Raw genomic sequence first — 24550 nt, forward strand, 5'->3', positions numbered from 1 at the left:
TCACAATAACTCAGTCGCATGTGACCCAACACCCAGATTTAGACAGGAGTGAAAATATGACCTCAATTCAAGCATAATTCTGCTGAGGCTTGTTTGCCATGTGTCTTCAAGGTCAGGCTGAAAACATCTCAAAGGGCTGATGTGCACAAATATCCCAAAAGCCCATCCTGTCCGATTTTATTTTCATAAAGTTGTAACAAGTTGTGAAAAAAACTAAAATTGGCTTTGCACTCGATAAAGGTACTTCTGTAAAGGTCAGACAGAATATGGATGGTTGTTGCTGGGATTTTGTGAGGTTCTCTGGGGAAAAGAGAGAATGTATGGGTCTTAAGTCGTTATCTCTTAAAAGAAATAGTGAAACCTGTAAACTTCTGAGTGGAACACTACTGTACAGCTAACCTGAAAACAGTATGAATAGGGCTGTGGAGAGATATGTCAAGGCCTTAAGAGAGCTGCCATATCATGATTGCCACCGCAATAAAAAAAAGGTTTCGCAAATTTGAAGCAATCTACCTGTTCTTGTGTAGGTCATAGAGAGCATAGGGGGCATTCACACTCTTCCATTGAGAAGGCACATTAATGCAGTTTTACAGTAAACGTGTTTGTGTAACATTTAACCCACAAAGACCAGGTGCAACATGTGAAAGTGCCTGCGACCAACTCTACAGAACAGCCCAGCCTACACTGGGCTAATATTTTTGTAGTCACATTCTGTTCTATGTGAAAATGGTAAATGTAAATGATTTGCACTTATATCCAGTTTTTTTTTTATTTTTTATTATTTCAGGTTTGACAGGAAGACTTGATGTATTCCTGATTCAACAGGGTTTTAAACTCAAGTGAGGCTTTGGATCCACATCTGCAATCAAACATGCCACAGCTGAGGTGGTATTCCCAAAACTAGCTACCTTACACTATAAAACAAGATATTAAAGGAATGTCAAGGAAGCAGCAACATCATCATGCCAAGACTAAACACTGAATAGAAATACTCCCCTAAAACTGTTCAGGGCATGTATTGTGAGGTAAAAACAAATAATCTCAGACGTGTTGCAGCAGACGCACGTAGAAGGCAGTCAGAGTAAGGCGGGACTATTTAAACTACCAAACAGGACCAAGTAGTACATTCAGCAGAACTCTGGACTTTACAACTGCAAGTTAAACAACTGAATATGCAATATGCATATATTGGTACATGTATAGCATGCTCCCCCCTCTACCTGCTCTGGTGGGCCTTTGGATGTCTGTGGCTCAGATCTCCTCCGTGTCTGTCTCAGGTCCAGGGGGGCAGATCTGTGGCTACTCACACTCGCTATTGCATATTTTTATGGAGGAACGTTATGTACACAAGCGAGCTTACACTTACCCCCCACAGGTGTTTAGATTCAGGTGTTAACAGATACACTTCTTTTATAAATATCAAGCAGTATTATAGCGTTAGCCATAATGCTCCACTTGTGAAAGTAAATCTGTCGGACTTCTTCTTGGCACTCGACAATAATTCTGAGTCCTACTCTGCCAGACAGGAGACGGTTAAAAATAATAGTAAGCTCTAGGTGTTTAAATCTCTGTGTCTAGTGATATTTATAGCCCATGGAACAGAAAGTGGTGGATGAGCCACTAGTGGAAGTTCCTAGAAACTCTAATCAACTTTCCTAAAAGTAAAGAGCATAAATGAAACAATGCTTCTGTTACATTTATTCAAGAGGCATTTTTAGGGGTACCTAGATTTTTGTCCTCAGAATAAATATTCCAGTGTTAGAATACGCTACTGCATAAAAGATTGATCTCTAAAGGTTCTCTTCACATCTTTACCAACAAATTTGTCCACCTCTGTAAACAAATACATTTAAAGCAGAAAGAGCAAAAGCTTCAGATTACTGGCTGCAATAAATGTTCTTCCCCTCTAAATGAATGCATCTTAAGTTACTGCTGTTTTAATGTATCAGTCTAAACTTGACCATTTCATAGATGAATTGTTTCTTAGTGACACTCTTCCTGTCTCCTGTCATCCAGGTGAGCAGTGATGCTACATATAGGTCATTTCCATGTAGCAGATGACCTTAACCTGGGTTACCCACTAAGTCGACACCTTAGGAGGGCTGTTATTGTGGGGTTGTCAGCTCCGCACTGGCTGGAAGCTCGTAAATAATCCCTAAGGGATTCGGGTGAAACAGCTTCGGCTGAGGAGGGTGGCTGGATGGACAGCAAGAAAGGAGGTGGGGGGGCGAGTAAATAGACGGATGGGCACTGTGCAGTTGTGCACTGCAGAGCACATGCCTGTTTCCAGACAGCCAGAGCATGCCACACACCAGCACAAACAGAAGCTTATGTAACAATGCTGCAGCCGTGAAGGAAGTGCTGGTGGGAGCACCGCTCACCATGGATACACAGAGAGCTACAGATTACATGTCTGCCGTGTTGTTCCTATTTTCTAACTCTTCAGAGGATTTCTGTTACAGAACTATGTGGCATTTTTTACAAAGTACCAACAACCACTCATGTTTCTTTTCTTGTTACACTGAGAGAGAACTAAACAAGCACCTGCAAGAAGGACAAGAATCTGGCCAACAATGAAAGCTAAAGAGGAGAAATTACACAAGGTAGTGTGAATAGATGGTGGCTACAATGGCAGGAAGCCCTGGCAATGAAACATTACAATAACAGCACTAAGGGCAATACATCAGAGTTTTATCTGGCTGCAGAGAAAATAGTTGAGTGGACGGAAGTGTTGGTGCACCGATAAGACTGGTGTGACCAGAGTAAAACAACCACACTGCTGCTGTGGGAGACAATACATCAAGCAGGTTTCATTTTTATTACCTCACAGTGGGCTTCTGTTCAATCTATTTTCATCCAATTCACAGGAAGTCCAAGACATTACGGATTAGATTAATATATAAAATGCAACATGTTTCCATAGTGTTTGCCTCAGCTGTCATGAAAGTTAAAAACAGATTGACAAACAATGGTAGCCTTCTGGATATTATTGAATCAGTCTGAGGTGGGAGCACCTTGAATTTGGGAGCCACTCTGTTTTATTTGAGCATTTTCCACAGCAGTGATGTGGTGGAGGTGTGCACGGCTCCAGCCACACTGCAGCACAGCCATTAATTTGTGGTTCTAATTTCCCAATGCGGTCGCTGCAGTTTGTTGCGTTACAGGCGTAAGTTACGCACATCATTTTGTGCAGAGCTGTTGGGACCAACAGGAAATGTTGGTCCCACTGCTTTGCTGATGTGACGCTGCTAAAATGAAGAAGCAGCAGCAGAACGAATCTGCTATTATATCTCCAGTAATTCAACTCTGCTACTGCAGGGCTGTGAAGGAGAGCTGAGGCCATCTTCATCTTGTTTTCTCCATCTAACTCAACTACAGTAAATAGAAACTGTCTATCTTTACTGAATACATCAGCTGATACAGAAGGCTGGCTCTGTTGTGGGGATTCCTCTGGAACCTCTGGAGATCATTGTGGAAAGAAGGATTCTTCATAAAATGAAGAACATTATGGAGAACCCTGAGCATCCTCTTCATGAGACTGTCCTACAACAACAGAGTGTCTTCAGTCAGAGGCTTCTTCAGATCTGCTGTAAGACGGAGCGCTACAGGAGATCCTTCCTACCCACAGCCATCAGCATCTACAACGGCTCTTTGAGGAAACCTAAATAATGAGCTACAACAACATTTAATTTCCCTTTGGGATTAATAAAGTATTTTTGAATTGAATTTGAATTGAATTGAATGTGGATGAATTATTCACCAGTTGAAGATGCAGTGACTCTTACAGCACCACTACTGCAAAGAGTACAAAGAACGCACAATATAAAACTCACTTTGATCATTATTTTTTGATCACCAGATATTCCTGCATTACATTTCTCTATGCATACTGACTCCAGCATAAACATGTAACATTGTGATATGGTGCATATCACTTTGAAAGAAAGCTTAAACAACATGCAAATTAAGCTGTTAGTGGATCAAGCACGTGGAAATATCAGAGTACTGGGAACTGCACACTGGAAAGGCTTTCAATAACTATCGACTAGCATGACAGCACATGTGCCTGGCAGCAGCCCGGCCCAAAAGGACCTATAGTCATAGGTTTAGAGCACCTGACTCTGAAACAGAGCCGAACCACTGCAGTGTGGCTGAACATTCCCCATTGGACCACATGTTCACTATCCATGTACAGCTAGAACAACCTCAGATCAGCCTGCTGGAAACAAAGACTTGAACCAAACCAGGACCAGTATCTGCGAGGAACTCAGCACACAGTCCACATGAAGGATCCACAGCTTCAACATGAGGTAATATTCCCACAGGGCAGCATTATGACGACAGTCACCTGTCTACAGCAAAGAACAGACACCTGACCATAATAATGTTGTTTATTTGGAAAAACCCTTTCAGACAGCTAATTACACTGGGGATGCTCCCAGTCGCAGCCTCCTGTTAAACTGTTGGCTGACACTGGTTCTGTTCCAGTTCTGATCAAGTCATTGTGCCTAAGGCAGATATTGAACATATCTATGAATCAATACAAGCTATTTAACTCAGTCACATCAACTGATGGGTGACAGACATGTATCTGATGAGTTTGGAAAATAACACATAAATGTAAAGTCTATGTAACTAACATTACTGTAAGGGTTGTGGAAGTTTATATCTGCGAATGACTTGATTAACTTACTAGCTGGATATCTGAAGAGTAAGAGTCAGCTCATTTTTACTGACAGGCTGTGATTTCAATTTGACCGTGGTTCTTATTACAGTCACTCTCTCTCAATTTTTGAGGTTTACACATCAGGACAAAGTCCACAGTAAGGTTCTGTCCTGTTTAAGACTCATCTGTCACTTTACCAGGTACACACCAATTGCTTGTTAGCACACATAGTGGTTCAGAAAATGGTGATCTACCAAGATTTTCACACACACATAGTTTTACTGCGAATGGTCTAAAACAATTTTAAAACATTCAGTCAGCAGAAGCTGTGTTGATGAAAATGCTTTGTTGACGTCATTTGAGAATGGGCCGACTGGTTCCAGATGATAATAGTGTCAGATATAGCAGCAACATTCAGAAAGGGTCAGAATTTGCCATAAACAACATGAAAGCATGGATCCATCCTGCCCTGTATCAACGGTTCAGGCTGCTGGGCGTGGGTTGGTGGTTTGGGGATATTTTCTAGGCAAATTTTATAGCAACTGAACGTTGTTTAAACGACACAAGGTCCTGACCATGTCCATGCCTTTATGACCACATCTTCTGACGGCTACTTCCAGCAGGATAATATGCCGTGTTGTAAAGGGTAACTCATCTCAAACTGGTTTCTTAAACATGACAATAAGCTCACTGTTCTCTAATGTCCTCCACTGATGCCAGATGTCGATCCAATAGAGCACCTTTGGGATGTGGTGGAATGGGAGATTCACATCATGGACGTACAGCAGACAACCTGCAGCAACTGTGTGATGCTACTATGTAAATATGGACCATTATCTCCGAGGAACGTTTCAGGCACCATGTTGGTCCTATGTCATAAAGAACTGAGGCAGTTCTAAAAAAAAAAAAAAAGGTTCAACCCCACTAATAGCAAGGTGTACTTAAATAAGTGACCAGTGAATATAATTTAATAAAGTAATTATAGCTGCCCATCAATTTGGGAAGAGTTAAAATGCCATAAAAAATTATATCCACCATCTTACACAGAGAACGACTATTCACTATAGCAACAGTAAGCGACCTGGGCACCTTGCAGGAATTATCTGATAGCTGAGGCTTGGCCTAAATATCGACAACAGAATGGTTCCAAACACAGCAACAATAATGGCTAGCAAATAAAAGAATGAAGGCACTGCAATGGCACGGTCAAAGTTCAGAGATCAACACAGATATGCTGTGAGGGGAAGTTGTGAGGGCAGTGCCTAAAATAAAGCCCACAAATCGCTATGAACTGAAATGTTGAGAACAAGGGGTTCCAAAGGTCCTCTAAAAATGATCCAAGTTAAGGTTATACAAAAGATCACTTCCATTTACTGCTGTTGAATCATAATATTTCTTTTCATTATCAAACAGGCGTTTATTCTCTTAAATAGTGTTCTTTAAAACTAATACATCATTTTACCACTGGTTGCAAAAATAATCCATGAGATGCTCTTTCTCATCAACTGAAAGTTTTAAAACTAAACGCGCTCTCTGATTGGTTTAGAATATGTGACAATCATCAGGGATTATTGAGGATTCCATAAGATCTGATCTAAATGTTGACAGAAACAGATCTGCAGACAAAGGCCTGAACTGTTCACCTCAGTCCCCCGACCTCTGAACCCAACTTATCCACAACCGACAGCTCAGCTGTTTTAACTCACAAAGCATAATATCAGTCTGTTGGGAATTACGTGAAGACAGCCTCTGTTCTAACCATCTGACATCAAATCAGTGACGGCAGCAATCAAATTAAAGTTCTCCCAAATAATCCGCTCTGTTTGCTTAATTTCTACTGTAGAAAGACCCAACTGGTCCTTACCAGGAGTGGCAGATGTAGAGAGAGCTGATATGGAAGCGTGGGAGCGGACATGCAGATGGACTGTGGGAGTTTACAGTGTATGAGTGAGAGGCAGGGAAAGGAAATTAGTCCAGTTCTGTTATTTTAATCTAATGTGACAGATCTGTTTTCTAAGAAGCTGCAAGGATCACTGATGTGTCTGACTGTTGGTACTCCTGCTTATATAACACACTTAGATCTCTAAGCTGACTGTCAGATATGAGGCTGCTTACACCTTGAATCAGTTGTTTTTAAGACATCACACTTACACACATTTATTATAATAGCTGTTTAGTACAACACAGTAGAGCTACACAGAAACATTTCACATCTAAATCTCACCAAGCATGTAAATAAAGGAACAAATCCAGCCAGTATTTTACATAAAATATGCAATGACAAATACTTGGAGCAAGAAAATGCACTAAAACAGCCTCCACATACGGATACTCCTTTTCAATAACTATTATTGTTCCAGAGGTTTTAATTCTAAAGAAAATGCACAGGATGAAGGTTACAAAAGAATTGGTGCAGTGCTGGAACTGGTTCAGTAGGAAGAAAAATAGCGTGGTCACTTTACTTTGCACATCTTGTCTACTACCTCAAAGCCGTTAGTATTTCACAAGGTTCATGCATTTGTTTAATTTCATTTTCTTGATTTTGGTGGTACTCTGGATATTTGAATCTATCACCAGCCCTTGTTATAGTTTGTTGGCCACAATGTTGTTCAGTTAATTGATCATGGCCAAACTGAAAATGTTGTGATTTACAGCATAGATATTTCTGTACACCATGGTTGCCGTTATGTGTTGGACTCTCTAAAGGATCGCTACTGTCTACTAGGGAGGACTTCTTACTGTCACCAGCCAGTCATCAGAACTGAACTTCAATCATATAAATACTGGTTAGGGCAATGAGTTTCCAAAACCAGATAGCACATGAAGGAACTAAAGATCTCCCAACTCTGATATTGTGTAGATCAACAAGATGTGCATCAGATGAACCTTCAAAGAACCAAAAGCTATTGAAGAGAAATGGAACAAGATGATCAAGAAGCTCTTACTTTAAAGAGAAAAAGAGCCAAGTTGCCCTGTTGTGTTGATGGAATCAACAAACGACGACAGCAAAGAAGAAGCCCCCCCGACATGTTGGGTGGCCAAAAAATTGAGAAACATGATACAAATGTTTTGTAATTATCGGCTCCTATGAGGCTGTAGTGGAAACTCTTTATCTCAGAGTGGAATGCTGTGGCTGACCTGAGCTAAAATAGTCTGAAAACAGGGGGTAGGGTCGGCTCACGTTCACGGAGTCTTACCGTAGTCTTTCCTCTGACACAGTTTACCACTTCTTACCGATAGTGAGCATGTGCACAGCCCTTTACATCTTTCTCCAAGCGTGCCAACGGGGATGAAAGAAATTTTTTTTTTTCCCAAGGTAGTGGAGAGGTATTTTCAGGCCTTAAAGGGCTTTTTTCCAATTTTTCAGTAATCTGTACTGAGTTATGAGACTTTACTTCCCTTTATAAACCATATTTACAACAATTTGTTGGTATTAGGACTATATTAGGTTGAGGTAATTTGAAGACCTAGAAAGGCCAAACTTGAACTGAATTATTTTTCCAAAAAGGCTCCTAAACCTTTCAGCTTTCAAACCACAAATCAACTGTTGAACTGTGTACTTGTGACACTAGCAATCAGTTGAGTAGACTACCATTACATGTAATAAAACTTGTATGAAAGTATCTGTCCATCTCCTGTCTATACCTGGGTATCCTTGCTGCAAGACAACAGCGCAAACCACCGTGCCACTGTGCAGCCTAGACAAAAAAATATGAAAGCAATTTATAGTCTAAATATATGATGTCAATTAAATAGGTATGATTACAACACATCAATCAACAAAATGGTTTTATTTATACTACTAGTGAAAGGTTTGGACACACCTTTGTCATTCAGTGGCTTTTCCTTATTTTTATTACTTTCATTGTAGAGACAGCGAAGACATCAAACTATGAAGCAAAAATATATAGGATTATGTTGCTAACAAAACGTTTTTTAAATGACTCAAAACATCTTTTATATATATATTTTTTTTTAAATGGCCCCACTTTGCTTAGATTGATGCTTTACACCTGGAATGGTTTTCTAACGGTTTCGAAGGAGTTCCCAGAGGTAGGAATGAAACAAACCACTGAATGAGAGAGCGTATCCAAATATTTGACCTAACCTAAAATTTCGTAGTGTCTCATTTTGTCAGCAGGAAGCATTGTCACACCCCTGCTAATTACCCAGTAACATTTCTATTTATTAATCCAAGTCAACAAACACGCAAGAATTCATTGTGTTAACACATTCATCTCGAGTCCCAGTGCATACACAACAATTTCAGTTTAATCCTGGCAGATTGATGTTGTTTCGGTCAGAGTCTCACAGAGAATGAACCCTCCCTTTAAAAAACAGCAACAAAAGAAGTGGTGTGGGAAGAGAAAGGTGTGAAGAATCTCACAGGAACCACTGGTGTGCTGTAGTTAGATTAGATGTTTGTTCTGCTGCTCACACACAACAATCCCACTCCTTCATTTATAAAATTACAACACACACAGAGACAAAACAACACCTGCACTGTAGCAAACACACAGCTCTGCTGGCTGCGCTGATTCACTGTGACAAACTGGAGAGTCTAATAGTTATTTTGTTTTAGTATTACTGTTTAATGCAGAGACAGCGCAGAGCTGGTTTATGCTAATGGAGGCTAACTGATAGTAGAGTTTCATTCAATTAATTTTAATCAGAAGAAAATCTATTTCTTGTAAACATTTCTTCTAATACAATAATGTGGGGCAATTACACATAAATATTTATATGCATAACAAGGCACTTCTAAGACAAAAGATGGCTGCTGTGCTCTTAATTGAAATGAAGACTAATGTATATGAAGGATAAATATATGAATGCATTTCTAATGGTTCCATTATATTGATGTTTTGGATCCAGCATTCACAGTTTTGTTGTACTCTGACGTCCTTATGTTCTCGAAGGTTTTTTCTTGTCCTTTCCGGTGAATCCATTTTAAATTAGTTATATAAAATTCCTGAACTATATTGGTCTATTAGTTTTGGGCTAAATTAGCCAGCAATGCTAGCTGATAATGACTAACTCGGCCGGGTCAGCATTAACAGGGATATTTGGTGTACATGTGTTTTCTGTAAGCTTTGTTTTTGCAAAATGGATTTCTAAGCTTAGATTTTAAAATATAAATCTAAATAAATAAATCAAATTTTGAGAGTGTTTGTACACAAATATTCTGAAAATTAATATTTTTAGAAACAATATAGCCACCTAATCTACATGCTGTCTTTCACTTTCTTCGTTAAAACCAGAAAGATTGAGAGGAAATGGTAAACTGTGTCCAGGAAAACACACTGCAAATGTTTCAAGGGAATCTTTAGCCTAGCGCTGCTTGAGCCATGTTTTGGATGCAGGTACTGCAAATGCCTACAGGCTCAGCACAGCACAGGTATTTGACCAATTTTGGTGGATTTTCCCAGATGCAGACAACAGATGTTTCTTTTTGGATGGGTTCCTAGTTTTTATTAAAACCTTTATATCCATATTTTGATGACATCATGTCAAATAACAACATCTCTGTAGCGCTGCCACTTTTAGAAATAGCTCCGGGAAGTGAGTGCTTTGGCTAGAGTGTGTCAGCGAAGAACAACTGGAGCAGTGAAGTTAATATAGCTGCTTACCAGATCCCTGTGGAGCACCCAGTTGGCGTGGAGGTAATGGATCCCATCCAGAATCTGATACAGGAGAGATTTCACCATCCCTCGGGGTAGCTGCATGGGCTTTTTGTTGGCTTTGGAGGCGCGGTGGAATTTAATGATGTGCTGCAAAGGTTCAGATGATGGAATTTAAAAGGCCTTACCTCCACCTCTGTGTGTGTTTGGAGGTTACAGGAGTAATTTACTCTAACAGACAAAATGTCTTATCTTTTAAATGCCGCGTGATTTGAAAAATAAAATGCAAACAACAATCCAGTTATGGAACATGTGAACATATTTAATGTGGTCAAGTTACCGTTTCTGTACAAAGAGGGCTGGTTTGGCTGACATCACTGCTGATGCAGCAGTGCAGAAAGACTCACCCACAGATCATGTTCAGCGTAGTCGAAGAGGAGCCACACCTTCCTGTCACTGTGGGACAGGAACACTTTCTGAAGGGCGATCACATTCGGGTGCTTCAGTTCTCGTAAAAGCTGGAACACACACATCAGAAATATGTGAAGAATCTGCAAGGAAATAGGTGATACCCTTTAAAAGTATATCATATATTTGGGTCTTTTGCTCAAATATTGACTTGTGTGACAATAACGCATTCTCTTAAAAATCCGCTTTCTCTAAACAAATTGCTAGTCATGCTTTAATTTACTGAACATGCATTATTTAACAGTGATAATGCAGTTAACCTAGATTTACTACATTGTAGCCAGTGACTTTTATTTATTCATGTTTATATGCAATAACATCTGTTCTTCAGTGCATCTGTCTACTCATACTAGATGAGTGGATTCAAATACTAAAGTTCAGACTTTAAGTAAAGCAGAGTAACAGCTGTGAAACATGGTGCCCCATTCATTGCTCCCTCAGTTAAAATGTAGGTTATTAATGAGCCCAAGCAGCAGAACAAACAACAGCCACCAGGATCCTTACATGCACCTGTCCCTTTCACCTCATCCAGACAGTCTGCGTCTAGTCCTTCATAAACCTTGTAACAAATCCTGTGCCTCGAAGTGTGAAAACTTTGGCTCTGGCTTCAGTTTTCTGTTTTTCTTTTTAATTTTAAATTATACTTTTTAACAAGATTTGCTGATGTGCTTAATGTATTCATACGCCCTCAATCTTTTTCCCCATTTAGTTGTGTTTGATAAAAAGAGATGCACAGTTTTCCAAATGAAAAATGTAATACACATTTGTATACTTACTTTGATACCCCTAATTAAAACTGTCAGAGATAAAATTGAAGACAAGTTTAATGTAAAGCTAAGTAATAAAACATGAACTTTCTGGACTACTTGCAACTACTATATGTGGCAGAAAACCCTATGGAGACACCAAAATCAAAACACGACGATGACGATGGGGACATTGTTCTTCAGAGGGGAGAGGGAAAGTGGCCAGAACTGATGGAAAGATGTCTGCAAAACAGACTGAGGTAGAGGTTCACCATCCAGCAGGACAATGACCCTAAACATACAGCCAGAGCTACAATGGAATGGTTTAGATCAAAGCATATAGTTGCATATGTGTTGGAATAGCCCAGTGAAAGTCAAAACCTAAATCCAAACATGTTCAGTCTCTAGAGGTGCAAAGCTGGAAGAGACATATCCCTAGAGTTGCAGCTGTAATTACATTGAAAGGTGGCTCTACAAATGCTTGAAAAAAAAAGACTACTCTGTGTTAGTCTATTACATAAAATCCAAATATAATACATTGAGATTTGTAATTGTACCATAACACGTGAAAATACTGCCGTATGATAAAACGCTACTGTAAACAGCAACAAAACACTAAATTTAAAGCAGAAACTAAAGACCATATGTAAAAATCAGATTACTGAACCAGGTATGAACACCTTGACATTTTACAACCTAGGCCTTATTTTGATTCCATAGAAATGAGAACCCTGTTCCCTCAGTCCACTGAAATGACTGAATTACATAGACAGAGATTGTTTCATGCGTTGCTGAGAGTCTAGATGTAACAGCAGCTTAGGACATATTGGATGTAAACAGCGAGAGAGCTGCAGAACTGCATCCTGGGTAATGTTGGACATTGTGCTCCACCTTTGTAATGGGTCACTAATTTGAACAACTCTCACTTACTCTGTGTCATTCTCTGACACATCAGTGCAGAATCAATCATTTCCTTTAAGCGGGCTATCATTATTGCAAACTGACTCAGTTAGATGGAAGCTACAACTGGAACACTTTCTAGTGAATCCCATCATGTACATACCTCGGTGTTCACCTGGACAACAGACTAGAGTGGAGATGCAACTGTGAAGCCATCTACAAGAAGGGACAGAGCAGACTGTACTTCTTGAGGAAGCTTAGGTCCTTCAGTGTTTGCAGCAAGATGCTGCATATCTTCTATAAGTCTGTTGTGGAGAGTGTGATCTCTTCTGCCATCATCTGCTGAGGAAGCAGCATCAGAGCCAGAGACTTAAAAAAGCTCAACAAGCTGATAAAGAAGGCTGGCTCTGTTGTGGGGATTCCTCTGGAACCTCTGGAGATCATTGTGGAAAGATGGATTCTTCATAAAATGAAGAACATTATGAAGAACCCTGAGCATCCTCTTTATGAGACTGTCCTACAACAACAGAGTGTCTTCAGTCAGAGGCTTCTTCAGATCTGCTGTAAGACGGAGCGCTACAGGAGATCCTTCCTACCCACAGCCATCAGCATCTACAACGGCTCTTTGAGGAAACCTTCATAATGAGCTACAACAACATTTAATTTCCCTTTGGGATTAATAAAGTATTTTTGAATTGAATTTGAATTGAATTTGAATTGAATGTGGATGAATTATTCACCAGTTGAAGATGCAGTGACTCTTACAGCATCACTACTGCAAAGAGTACAAAGAACGCACAATATAAAACTCACTTTGATCATTATTTTTTGATCACCAGATATTCCTGCATTACATTTCTCTATGCATACTGACTCCAGCATAAACATTTAACATTGTGATATGGTGCATATCACTTTGAAAGAAAGCTTAAACAACATGCATACAGGGAGCTCACCGATTAAGCATTGGTGCTGCCGGTGGGGGGTTAATGACTGAAGCTGAGTTGTCCACATGTCAGCGAACGCACATGCCTTTTCCGATTACCAGTCAATGTAGCATCAAACCATGGTTTGTGTTGTCCTGCTTATAAGGTTTTAAGTAACTTGTTTCTACTTGTGTTGTTATAAACCACAGCTCTGTATAAATAATAATCGTTTGAGCTGTCGGCCTGGTAACATGTATAACATGGTAAAGAGGGTAAGCCCGGTAATCTGTATAAGACAGAGTCCGTCATGCACTACAGGTGCTGCAGCTGGTTCCAACCAGCTTGTGAGTTGAAGTAATTTATTTAGCCTTTTCTGGATGATGAAAGCCTGATTGTGTTCTGTTGTTCTGTCAGTTATGTTGCTGGGTCTAATATGTTCGTTTTGAAATGGATGCAAACTGTCTATATGTATATTACAGCTTGCATATATGTACCCTTGGCAAGCGTAGCGAGGTATGTCATTGTGTAGATTTATATTGTTCTTAATTTTAGTTGTGAGGAACAATGCATGTCATTCTATGTAAAAAAGTGTTTGGTTTTATGACTTGTGGCACACATCATCTGGTTTATTCGCCTTCATTTTGCATTTTATGACAAAGCTACGTCCTAAAGGCAGAACTGTCATGCAGTTTTCGAGCTCGCCACTAGGTGCACGGCCAGTTAGTGAGTACAGTTAAGAACAGATGTAGTTCAAAGAAGTGATAGTTGCCAGAAGCTGAAATGGCAAAGTTTCACTGGCCAGAGAGTTTTTGCTTCGAGAAGCTGGCGGAAAGAGTATGAAACTGGACACAGAGGATGGCGCAGTTCAAGCAAGCACAATGGTTTATGTGCTCAGAAAAGAAGTGGAAAATATTCTGGGCTCCTTTTCATATGGACAGGGGGAGAGTGAAGACGATTATGATGTCGTTGACAAAGTTTGATGCCTATTTTGTTCCAAGATGGAATGTTGTTCATGAACGTGAGCGGAGACATTTATACGCGCTCTTTATGAACTGTCAGAGCACTGTGATTTCGGCAGAAACTGCACAGAAGACATTAGGGACCGGATTGCTGTCCGCAAAATAGATAAGGTATGATCCCAAAAGCTGCAAATCATACTGAACCTCATTCTAGAAATTATGGTACAGAAGGAGCGGCAGTCGCAAAAGGTAAACGAACAAGGAGAGCAGTTCGGCACAATTCAGGAGGTGGCGCAGCATCATGGCAACGGTGCACGTGCAAGATAACGGCGACCACACAGCAAAATACAGAGGCCCAAAGTAGGTGAAAGTAAAAAGAGATGCGGACGGTGCGGGAAAACACCACAAAGCCAGCAGGATAAATGTCCAGCTATCAATTCCATCTGCAACAGGTGTGAGAAAAAAGTACATTGGGAGAGGATGTACAAAAGTAAGCTGGTGAGTGAACTTACTGAGTGTGGAAAACATAATGAACCCTATAACCTGGGATCAGTTCATAGCAAATCACAGGATGATGAATGGACAGTTACTGTAAATATAGACAAAGGTACCTGTGAAGGTTAAGATAGGACCTGTAGCTGACTGCAGTGTAATGAGTGAGGCTGCATATAAAGAACCAGAGCCGAAAAGACTGCTGCAGGAAGCACAGAAGATCCTGAGCAGGTCAGACGGTGATTTGAACTGTTTGGGACAGTTTATAACACAGACCAGCTACTAAGACAATGCATATTCACCAATAGTTTATGTCATCAGAGGTGATAATGTAAACAATTTGCTGAGTAGACCAGCATCGTTAGCAATGGGACTAATAAGGAGAGTGAATATAATAGAAAGATGTGAAGGTCAGGTTGCCCTTCTCAAGAAGCAATTAAAAAGGAGTTGGGTGAAATGGAAGCCAATGGCATCGTAGAAGCAGTAACAAAACCAACTGACTGATGTGCCCCAATGCTTCCAGTACCTAAAAAGAATGGAAAAGCCTGCATATGCGTATAGACTTGAAAAGACTGAATAAAGCAGTTGAAAGGGAACGCTTTATCCTACCAACATCAGATGAGATGACGGCAAAGCTGAGTAGTTCAACAGTTTTCTCATCACTGGATGCAGCTTCGGGTTTCTGGCAGATCCCTCTGGATGAGGAGAGCCAAAGGTTAACCACCTTCATAACACCATTTGGAAGATACTGCTTCAAGCGTCTTTCCTTTGGGATCATAACTGCCCCAGAGATTTTCCAATGGAAAATGGTGGAGACCCTGGAGGGGCTGTAAGGAGTTGCTGTCTACATGGATGACATCATCGTCCATGCCAAAGACATGAAAGAACATGATCAGAAAGTCATGGAGTGATTAGATTCAGCTGGCCTGGAAATGAACACGGACAAATATGAACCGAGGAAGACAGAGCTGAACCTTCTGGGCCAGGTAATCAACAAAGATGGAGTGCAGCCTGACCTGGCTACGGTATCAGCAATTAAGGACCTCAGCCCACCAGAAAATCTCCAGGAGCTAAAGAGAGCTCGGGATGATCAACTACTTGGAGAAATATATTCCAAACTTCACCACAGTGAGGAAACCCTGTATGAACTCCTTTGATTAAAGTCAGCATAGATCTGGGGCTCAGCACAGCAGGCTTCTTTTAATAAAATCAAATAACTTCTTACGTCACCACCCACCCTAGTGTTCTATGAGACAGGAACACTTTAGTTTCTGCAGATGCCAGCAGCTACTGCATTGGAGGTGTCTTGTTGCAGCTATATGGTGAGGCCTGGCAACCGGTGCCATACTGTTCAAAAAGGCTGAGTGATGCTGAAACGCGGTACGCCCAGATTGAAAAGGAATGCTTGGCTGGGATGTGAGCATATGAGAGGTTTGAAACACTTTTAAATTTGTATGCATAATCTTTACAATGCATTGTAAAGAGTATGCATTTTCTGGGTGGGGGAGATCCCCTCCCAGAAAATAGGATTTATGTGAACGTGACAAAGAGAACTTCCTTATCATATCTGACCACTACTCCAGATACTAAGAAATATTACACATAACTTCCACAACAAGCACACAAGTGACATTGAAGCTAAGAGCTACATTTGCGGTTATGTTATGCCTGTCTTTGCATACCAAGTGGTTGTCAGCGATAATGGAACACAGTTTAGCGCCGATGTCTTCAAAGATTTTGCATGTGACATGGACTTCAAACACACAACCTCTAGACCCCATAATTCACAGGGAAACAAACATGCTGAGCGAGCGGTCCAGACAGCTAAGATCCTGAAACAGAAGGTCCCTCTTCTTGCACTCATGATCTACAGATCCTCTCCACAGAGCCGTACCGGTGTCAGTCAGCCAAAGTTTCTGATCGGCAGAAAGATCCAAACAATGTTGCCTACCCTAACCAAGAACCTGCACCCACAATGGCCTAACCAGCAGCACATCCAACCCAAGGACAGGGAGGAGAAAAGGAAGCAAGCCTTCTATTACAACAGACGACATGGTGTGAGACAACTTCCACCCCTGCAGCGAGGAGATGCTGTCCTCACAAGATTGGACAACAAAAGACTTGGTCTAGGCTTGCTACAGGGACAGGTGAGAGTGCCACAGAGAGGTCATACATCATTGAGACGGAGCAAGGTGCTTCTTACAGGCGAAACAGTCGTCATCTCCAGTTCCTGCCTTCGACTGGAGAACAAAAAAGAGCCAGAACTTTCAACAAGTCCACCTGGTCCTACAGTGACCCTCAATGGACAGCTTCGGATGCGGTCTGGTAGAATTGTTAAACCAGTTCAGGGACTGAATTTGTGAATAGGACATTTACATTATCTGTTCAGTAAGATGGAAAAAATTGAGTTATTGGAATTCACTGTTCTTTAAAAGCAATTTGAGTTGGCCATTTAAGCCCTAATGAATTGCACCGAGGATGTGATATGGTTCAAAATGTGTTCTAACCTTTTGTAAAAGGGGATGGTGTCATATAAAGGGTTTTATGACATCTGCTTTATGTCAGGACAGTAGAGGGGATTCACGGGCAAAAAAATTTTTTTAATATGTGGTTAACAATCTCTATTTACTCTATTAAACTTTTACATACCAAATGTTGTTGGCGTTCGTTTGCTACGACTGATTGAACAGAACGGAGCAAGCACGGAGGATATGGAATCTGGGCTTTGTTCAATAAAAGTCCATTGTTGCACAAGAAATTTCTGAGGGCCTCTTTAAAATAAACAGACAAGTTTATTACAGGCTGTGATAGGTTTGTTTGTAGTTCCTACTAATAGTACAGCACCACAGCATTTTTAAAGTCAGTCATTGTTTTGACTTTGGTTTGCCACCCTGAGATTTTTAATGGCCCATGTGGCCCCCCCTGTGAAACATTACTGGGGGCGCCACTTTCAGTAGGTTTGACCTGTGCAGTGAGGAAGTGTGATTTCAGGATTCAAACAGCATGTCGGGATATTTGTAAGGCTATATGCTTTCTTTTCAATGTGTCTGCAATTTTCAGCGATAGAACAAGTGAGAGTAAAAACACAGAATCTTGCTGTTAAACTAAAAATGTCAGTGACTTCCTGCCATACATTTACATATTTGCTCTTCACTTTGTAGCCAAGGGCAACCCTAGTTTGAATGTGGGAGGAGCTAGGAAGGGCAAACCCAGGGAAATAATGCTAGAATTGTACACAAGTTATTTCATTCACCCTCTGGCTGTGGAAGTGGGGTTAGTTTTAAACTACAGCCTTAATCCAAAAGCTACAATGTAGCATTGTGGTAATGGATCCATGGCTTAGTGGTTGTACGGTCCCATCACAGGGTCCCTAACCCTGATGGACACATGCTAGATGAGAGAAGGACTGTAAGTTCAGTCACTAACAGCAGTGTCACACGACAAAAATCTAGAAGTCTAAAGGTCTGTTGGGGATAAATTAACAGACTTGCAGACTTGCACAAGGAAATCAGCTGGTGATTAGGGCAGTAATTTTCCTTTTTATCTTGATCACCTCTTTAAATTTAATCAATGTTTTGAGTGGCTGAGCCAGAGTCCCGACTTGATACTGATCAAGAATCAGGAATCAGGGGGCTAAATTTGATGGTGATGGTAAGAAGACCTTTCAACCACAAAGACTTGGAGTAGGGATGTGCAGTTCATACTGGTCATATTTAATCAGGAAAAACATTTTATAGCAATCAGATTTGTGATTTAGCAAGATAAGGTTAAAATCTGATTACTTATGATTGCAAAGCAAATACAATGGTTGAGGATAAATATCGACTTATTTAAAAATATGATTAAATGCAATTATTATGTGCTGTATACCTGTAATATTTCAAAATCGTTTCTCTGTCTACATTATGAGATGTACAGATTTGCACCTACCGACCACACAAAAAGAAAAAAAAACACCATTTAAAAAACAGTTTTTAAAGTATTAAAGTAAAGGGTTTTTAAAAGTAATGTTGGAGTCCATCCATCTATCCTTGCAGGGTCATGGGTGGGCTTCTCTCCAGCACTTATTGGGCAAGAGGTTGGGTACACCCTGTACAGGTCACCAGTCCCTCACAGGGCAACATGTGAAAAACAACCATGCACACACCCACTCGTTCCTAAGGACAATTTGGATAGACTGGCTAACTCAACATGCATGTTTATGGACTCTGGGAGGCAGTGGGGGTTCTAGACCAAATTTACCAGGGGGGCCAGGGTGGGGCCAGTGTTTTTCATGGGGGCAAAGAATAAAAAATAAATAAATAAAGAACATGTCAATATTTAATCGTTTCATATATTAAGTGAGCCACGGAGAGACTTGTGGCTCTGGAGCTGGATGTTGCGGACCCCTGATCTAGCAGATGAAAACTGTGATCCCATCTCAATACGGCTGAAGCTAAAAGTGCAACATCTTCATTTTTAATTCATTGTCAAAGTAAAACTGTGAAGGTAAAAAATAGAATTGGTCCATGGCACCAATCCGGTACAGTGTCTGTGCCTTCACATATAATCATAAGAAATTTATTTAGTATTATTCTTTCAGCAGAGGGGCCATAACAGGGGCACTGGCCCCTGTTGGCACCTGTCTAGAACCGCCCATGTCGGGAGGAAGTCTAGCACTGTGTTTGCTATACTCCTTATAAGGGGAGTGGTGGCCTAATGATTAGAGATTGCCATTGCCTGCCATTCTGGGTCCGTGAGCAAGACGCTTAGCCCCTGAATGCTCCCCAGGCAGCCCACTGCTCCCTAAAGGATGGGCTAAATGCAGAGGATAATTTCTCCACTGTGAGATCAATAAAGTCTACATTTATTTTATTTTATTTTTATTTATACTCAGGATCCTCTTCTATTGATCCTCGATGTGGTTAATGTTGATGCTATCGCTTCTTGCTGATTTAATATAGTGCAGATGTTTTTCAGACACAGAATAAATATATTTATATAAAAACAAATCTGGAGTAGTGAGGCTGGAGCATAAAGGTAACAAGTGTAATGAAGTAACCTATTTGATAATGGGTAAGTTATATTAGAGTAGTTTTTGTGTTTGTAGGGTCCAGACTGTATACAGGGACATACAGTTACATCTTGACAATCTATTGCAACAAAGCAATTTGACACATTTTTAAATACTTTTTATCATCGCTCTCATTGACCATTCCTTACTTTGAGCTAATTGGAAAGATAAATTGTCAAAAACAGCAGTGGAAACATGCAAATTGCTTGTTAACATTATAAAAAGCATTTGATATAATGCAACTAAAGTGAATAAATGACCAATGACTCATGGCAGGAAGAATAGAATGCTTTTCTAAGATATTCTTCTTTTATAGTTCTTAAAAAGAAATCTGCAGAAACCGGTATGAGAAATCAGCTTCAAAATTCTGAATTGTGCGTCCTTAATAGGTTTGTGCTCATTTTGGAAGAGGAGATGCTGCTAGAGAAACATTACAGCAAACCAACAAAACATTGCTGCAGGCTATAATCACACGGCTGTAATCCAGCCTTGGCCTGAGTGAGTTGGGTGGAAAAATTTTCCATGTGCAGAAAATCTTGTGACTCGCTCTCATGCACTATTAAGCAAAGACCATTTTGGCCAATTCAAATGAGGGGGGACAGAGAGCATACTGGGAACAAACTGGTGGGTGCTCTGTCCAGTATAGGATGCCAATCACCAGCAAGGCTTACAGAAGTAAAATAACTCTAACAGGTGTAAGATTGTAGTGTATTATTATTTAAATCTTAATGAACACCCAATAAACTGTGTAACACACAAATATACAAACAATACAAACTTCATATTAAAAGAAAAATGTGTTTATCTGCTTTCAGGAAACATACGTTTATTTTTTCTGATTTAGAGGACATAATGGGGGATTTCTGATGATGTATGGAGGATGGTGCACAGTCTGGGTTGGGTAAATTCAACATTTTGATTCTATAATGAAAGCGCAGGAAAATACTGCCACCCACTGGCCAGTACAGTCGTTGGTTACCACGGAGACTGGACAGGGAAGAGACATTGCTGACCAAGGAGCCACCCTGATTCATTAGCCAAGTCCTCTTTCTGGTTGACATCAATAAACAGGTCATTACCTCTTCAAGAGTCCAAAACTGCTTTCCAGCCTCTGATCATCACAGCATGTTGATCATCACATGTTGAGTTTATTCAGATAATTTTTATTATTCTATTGTATTCTATTTTTTCCCTGGAATCTCCTCACAGTGGTTTCACAAATATGTTTGCTGCAAGACTGAACCTTTATGCCAATATTGGACAATAAGTCATAAATTATTCATAAGGAACTTTAATACATCACATTGCATGATTCTGCTGAACAATCTCTGAGCAAAATTTCTGCTGTGGGAATGGGAAACTCCAGGGAAGACATACAACAGGGAAGGCTGCAGAAATCCACCCATCTACATTTTTCAAAGGCCAGTTTATTGCTGCACCAAACCCTCCGGATTTGCATCACAGTGATGGAGCATTTGGAGAGAGAGAAAACATGCTGTCCTGCATCAGCCTGTGTCTGTGGACTGATTAATGACTGCTCTCAGGCTGCTGGCCAGCAATGGATCGATGAATGCACAGCAGAGTGCTCCGTGCCTGCCACTGCTTACAGACTGACACAGTGCAGGGAAAATCAAGCTCTCTTCCCTCAACACAGCAATGGCCCTGGTGAAGCAGGCGGCTAGTATAGCAGCAGACATTAGGTGTTATTATTGCATAAAAACCACTGACTAATCTACAGGCTGTAGCTCCAAGTATAACAGTGTGGCACTGGGCAGAAGCAGTAATGCAATAATACATATTACTGACAGATTAAACACATGAAATATGGGATTATGTGATTTTACTGCAACAATGAATTCTTAAATGGTTTACCAAACTTGATCTTCTTAGAGAAGCCTAAATCATGTGTTTAGTAGTCATTTGCTCCATGGTAACCACGTTTTAGGGCTTTGTAACCGCTGCCCTTTACATAAAGCTGCGGTCCTATTTGCACAGTGATGTGCATGCTTAGGAAGAATTGTCAACATAGACCAGAATAAACAAAGCTTCTCAGCCTGGGGCAGTGAAGATAAAACCTCATTATTTTATGTGTCTACCTTTGAGGTGAAAGGCCACTAAGGTGGTGCAGCGCTGTGCAATTAAATAGGAGAAGTCTTTTTAAACTGTGGTCTGATTGGACTTCTCCTAACCTGGAACAAGGTAAGAAAAAACAAATAAACATCTTTCAGTCATGTGTGCAGTGTTTGCTCTGTATCTGCCATGTGCTTCTGGGGCCAGGAGGTAAAAGAACATATTCATGAGGCCAGGCCTTTTAGCAAAACAAAAGCCATTGTGAAAGAACAGGGACATGGCCTGGGAATTACAAAATTCAGGAACAATGTTTCAATTCATGAAGGTCAAACATGCAACAAAGGTTGGTGGAGATGCAGGAGAGGGGAGAGCTGGTGAGAAGACTTTCAGAATAACGATTAAAAACTGAAAGACATTTACTTATACAGTACTATAAGGAAAATTCTCCAGATGTGAACCAGGGCTCAGGTTAGAACTGATTATGAACAGGGACTGGTTTGGTTTTCCACAGCCGGAGAACCAGCTTGAAGCTACATCATTACATTATTTCAAACAATTCTTCAAGCAACTGTCTCATCGCCACTCTGTTGTAATCAGTATTTCTGTGCAGATCAAATTCCTCATGGAGAGTTTATTCAATTCAATTCAGTTCAGTTTTTATTTCAGCTTATTTATATGGTGCGAATTTACAACAACATTGATTCACAGCATTAATAACATTAGTTGTGAATATTTTTGTGGGTAAAAGACAGTTTTCATTTATGTAGAGAAATATACAATTCAATCCAATCATACAGACAGACTGCAAGTCAGTTACATACATTCCAGTTCAATGCAGTCTGGTATAATTTATTATGCCAAATGATAAAACATTTTCTGTTAAAGGAAATAAAGAATAGAATAAAGTTGTCTTTAAATCTTTTAACTATAAGAGTGCCAATATTAGTTTTAAAGGAAAGAGATGCACTCAGACCCACTTCCTGCCAATGTGGAGCAAGCTCTGTACTGGTGGTTACCCGATTCTGTTTCCCCTTTTGCCAGGACGAGGTGAAGACTTGGCTGTACTAATGCCCTATTCCCGAATAGAACCTCTCACCTACACATTCCTGATGATCTGTAATACTGAAACATTAAAAATTAAAATGTTTTGCTTGTGAGGCTATTTTGATGCTAACACTTCAACACAAGGAAGCCAAACACATCTTCCAGTCTGTTCCCAGTCAGTGCTCTCTCACAGTTTCACCTTATGATATTGCTAGACTAAAATGATGTTAGATGATCGGTTTGTGTCTGGCAAACATAGTAAAAAACATAGTAAAAATAAGTTTTGGGAATAGAGTAAACTTTTAAGATTTTTGCTGACAGAATTGTCAGCAAATACATGAAGCATTAAAGTTTGTTGAAAACTCCATTTGCTTCCCTACAGCAGGTTTTGGGCATGACAGTATGCTGACTTTAATAGGCTGAGGGGAAGAATACTTATGTTATTTTATCCTTAGTTCTTGTTTCCCTAAATAATAATGTTTCACACGGTGGTGCGTTCAACACTGTCTGTGAGAAGATGCTTTCATCAATACATTTTCAAGAGACAAACAAATAGATCAACATGATAGCTTCCTTCCTGAACCTATAGCAAAATTAGAAAGTGTTTTTATGTCTTTGCACCTGAGCCCCTCCATCCATTTTAAGCTCCCTCCACCCAATTGAACTCAGCTTTGACCAGACCGATCACCTCAGACAACCGGGCGACTTACACAGCTCACCTAAGCATTAGTTGAACCCAGGCTGTTCTTGTCGCAGAGCTTTAAAAGGGTTGTGAAATCCACTGCACTGAGTTATGCAATCTTTTGTTGCTGCCTACATCTCCTCCCATGAATAGGTGGATGATTAAAAATGAAAGTATCAGATAAACTAATGAAATGTCATATTTGATTTATGTCTGGGGCCCAAGGTTTTAATAAATGCCTGAGTAACCAAACTTAAATAAAGAAACAAAACAAATTATTCACTTGTCAAAAAAGGAAAGAAAGCTGCCGAAACAAGCTCCAGTTGCATAAAACCCCACATTTCTCCCCTGAAGAAACTCAAGAGAATAATTTAGACCGGTCATGAGAATTCAGTCCGTCAAAGTAAATTATTAGATGTAGGTTTTAGCACTTTGATTAGGACCAATACAATTAGGTTTTAGCACTTTGTGTTTCTGAGAATATACCAGACGTGTATAATAATTTAGTATTTCTTCCATTTTAATCTTGGCTCCAAACCATCGCAAAAAACAATGTACTGGAAAAAAAAAAATTAAGTTACTATTTTGGCATATTCCACTTTGCAAGTTTCCTCTTATTTTGTTATATCTCCCCGCTGATGCAGGCTTGCACCTCTTTGAAAGGCTAGACCTACATGATAGGGTTGTTGTGGTTTACCAAGTCAAGGAAAGATGGAAGCAAGAGCAGAGCAACAGCAACATCACCCTGGGAACCCCCACCGTAGACAGAACCATCTCATACTTGGACAAAGTTGGCCATGAAGCAATCAGAAGTGGGTGGAGGAGTTAAAAAGTGTAATCAAGTATGACTAGCACTACTTTAACATATTTTTACTTAAGTATAAGTAAAAAGTAGCCATCCAAGAAATTTCTCAAAGCAAAAC

The 24550-nt window shown here is 40.2% G+C and overlaps 1 protein-coding gene across 6 annotated transcripts in view; it reads right to left on the reverse strand.

The window, feature by feature from the left end:
* The window catches only part of cdk19 (cyclin-dependent kinase 19), a 71343-nt gene that overhangs the window by 22290 nt on the left and 24503 nt on the right, over positions 1-24550 (reverse strand). For 3 of the 6 annotated variants that reach the window (XM_047388197.1, XM_047388196.1, XM_047388198.1), the window contains 2 exons: positions 10695-10838; positions 10297-10437 (listed from right to left, as the gene is read on the reverse strand). In XM_047388197.1, the coding sequence (XP_047244153.1) occupies positions 10297-10437; positions 10695-10838 (285 nt within the window). Of the gene's footprint in view, positions 1-10296; positions 10438-10694; positions 10839-15387; positions 15457-24550 lie in introns of those variants that run through there. The other 3 variants (XM_047388200.1, XM_047388199.1, XM_047388201.1) reach the window with 2 other exon arrangements.

The sequence above is a fragment of the Girardinichthys multiradiatus genome, chromosome 15, assembly GCF_021462225.1.
Source record: "Girardinichthys multiradiatus isolate DD_20200921_A chromosome 15, DD_fGirMul_XY1, whole genome shotgun sequence".
Taxonomy (NCBI): domain Eukaryota; kingdom Metazoa; phylum Chordata; class Actinopteri; order Cyprinodontiformes; family Goodeidae; genus Girardinichthys; species Girardinichthys multiradiatus.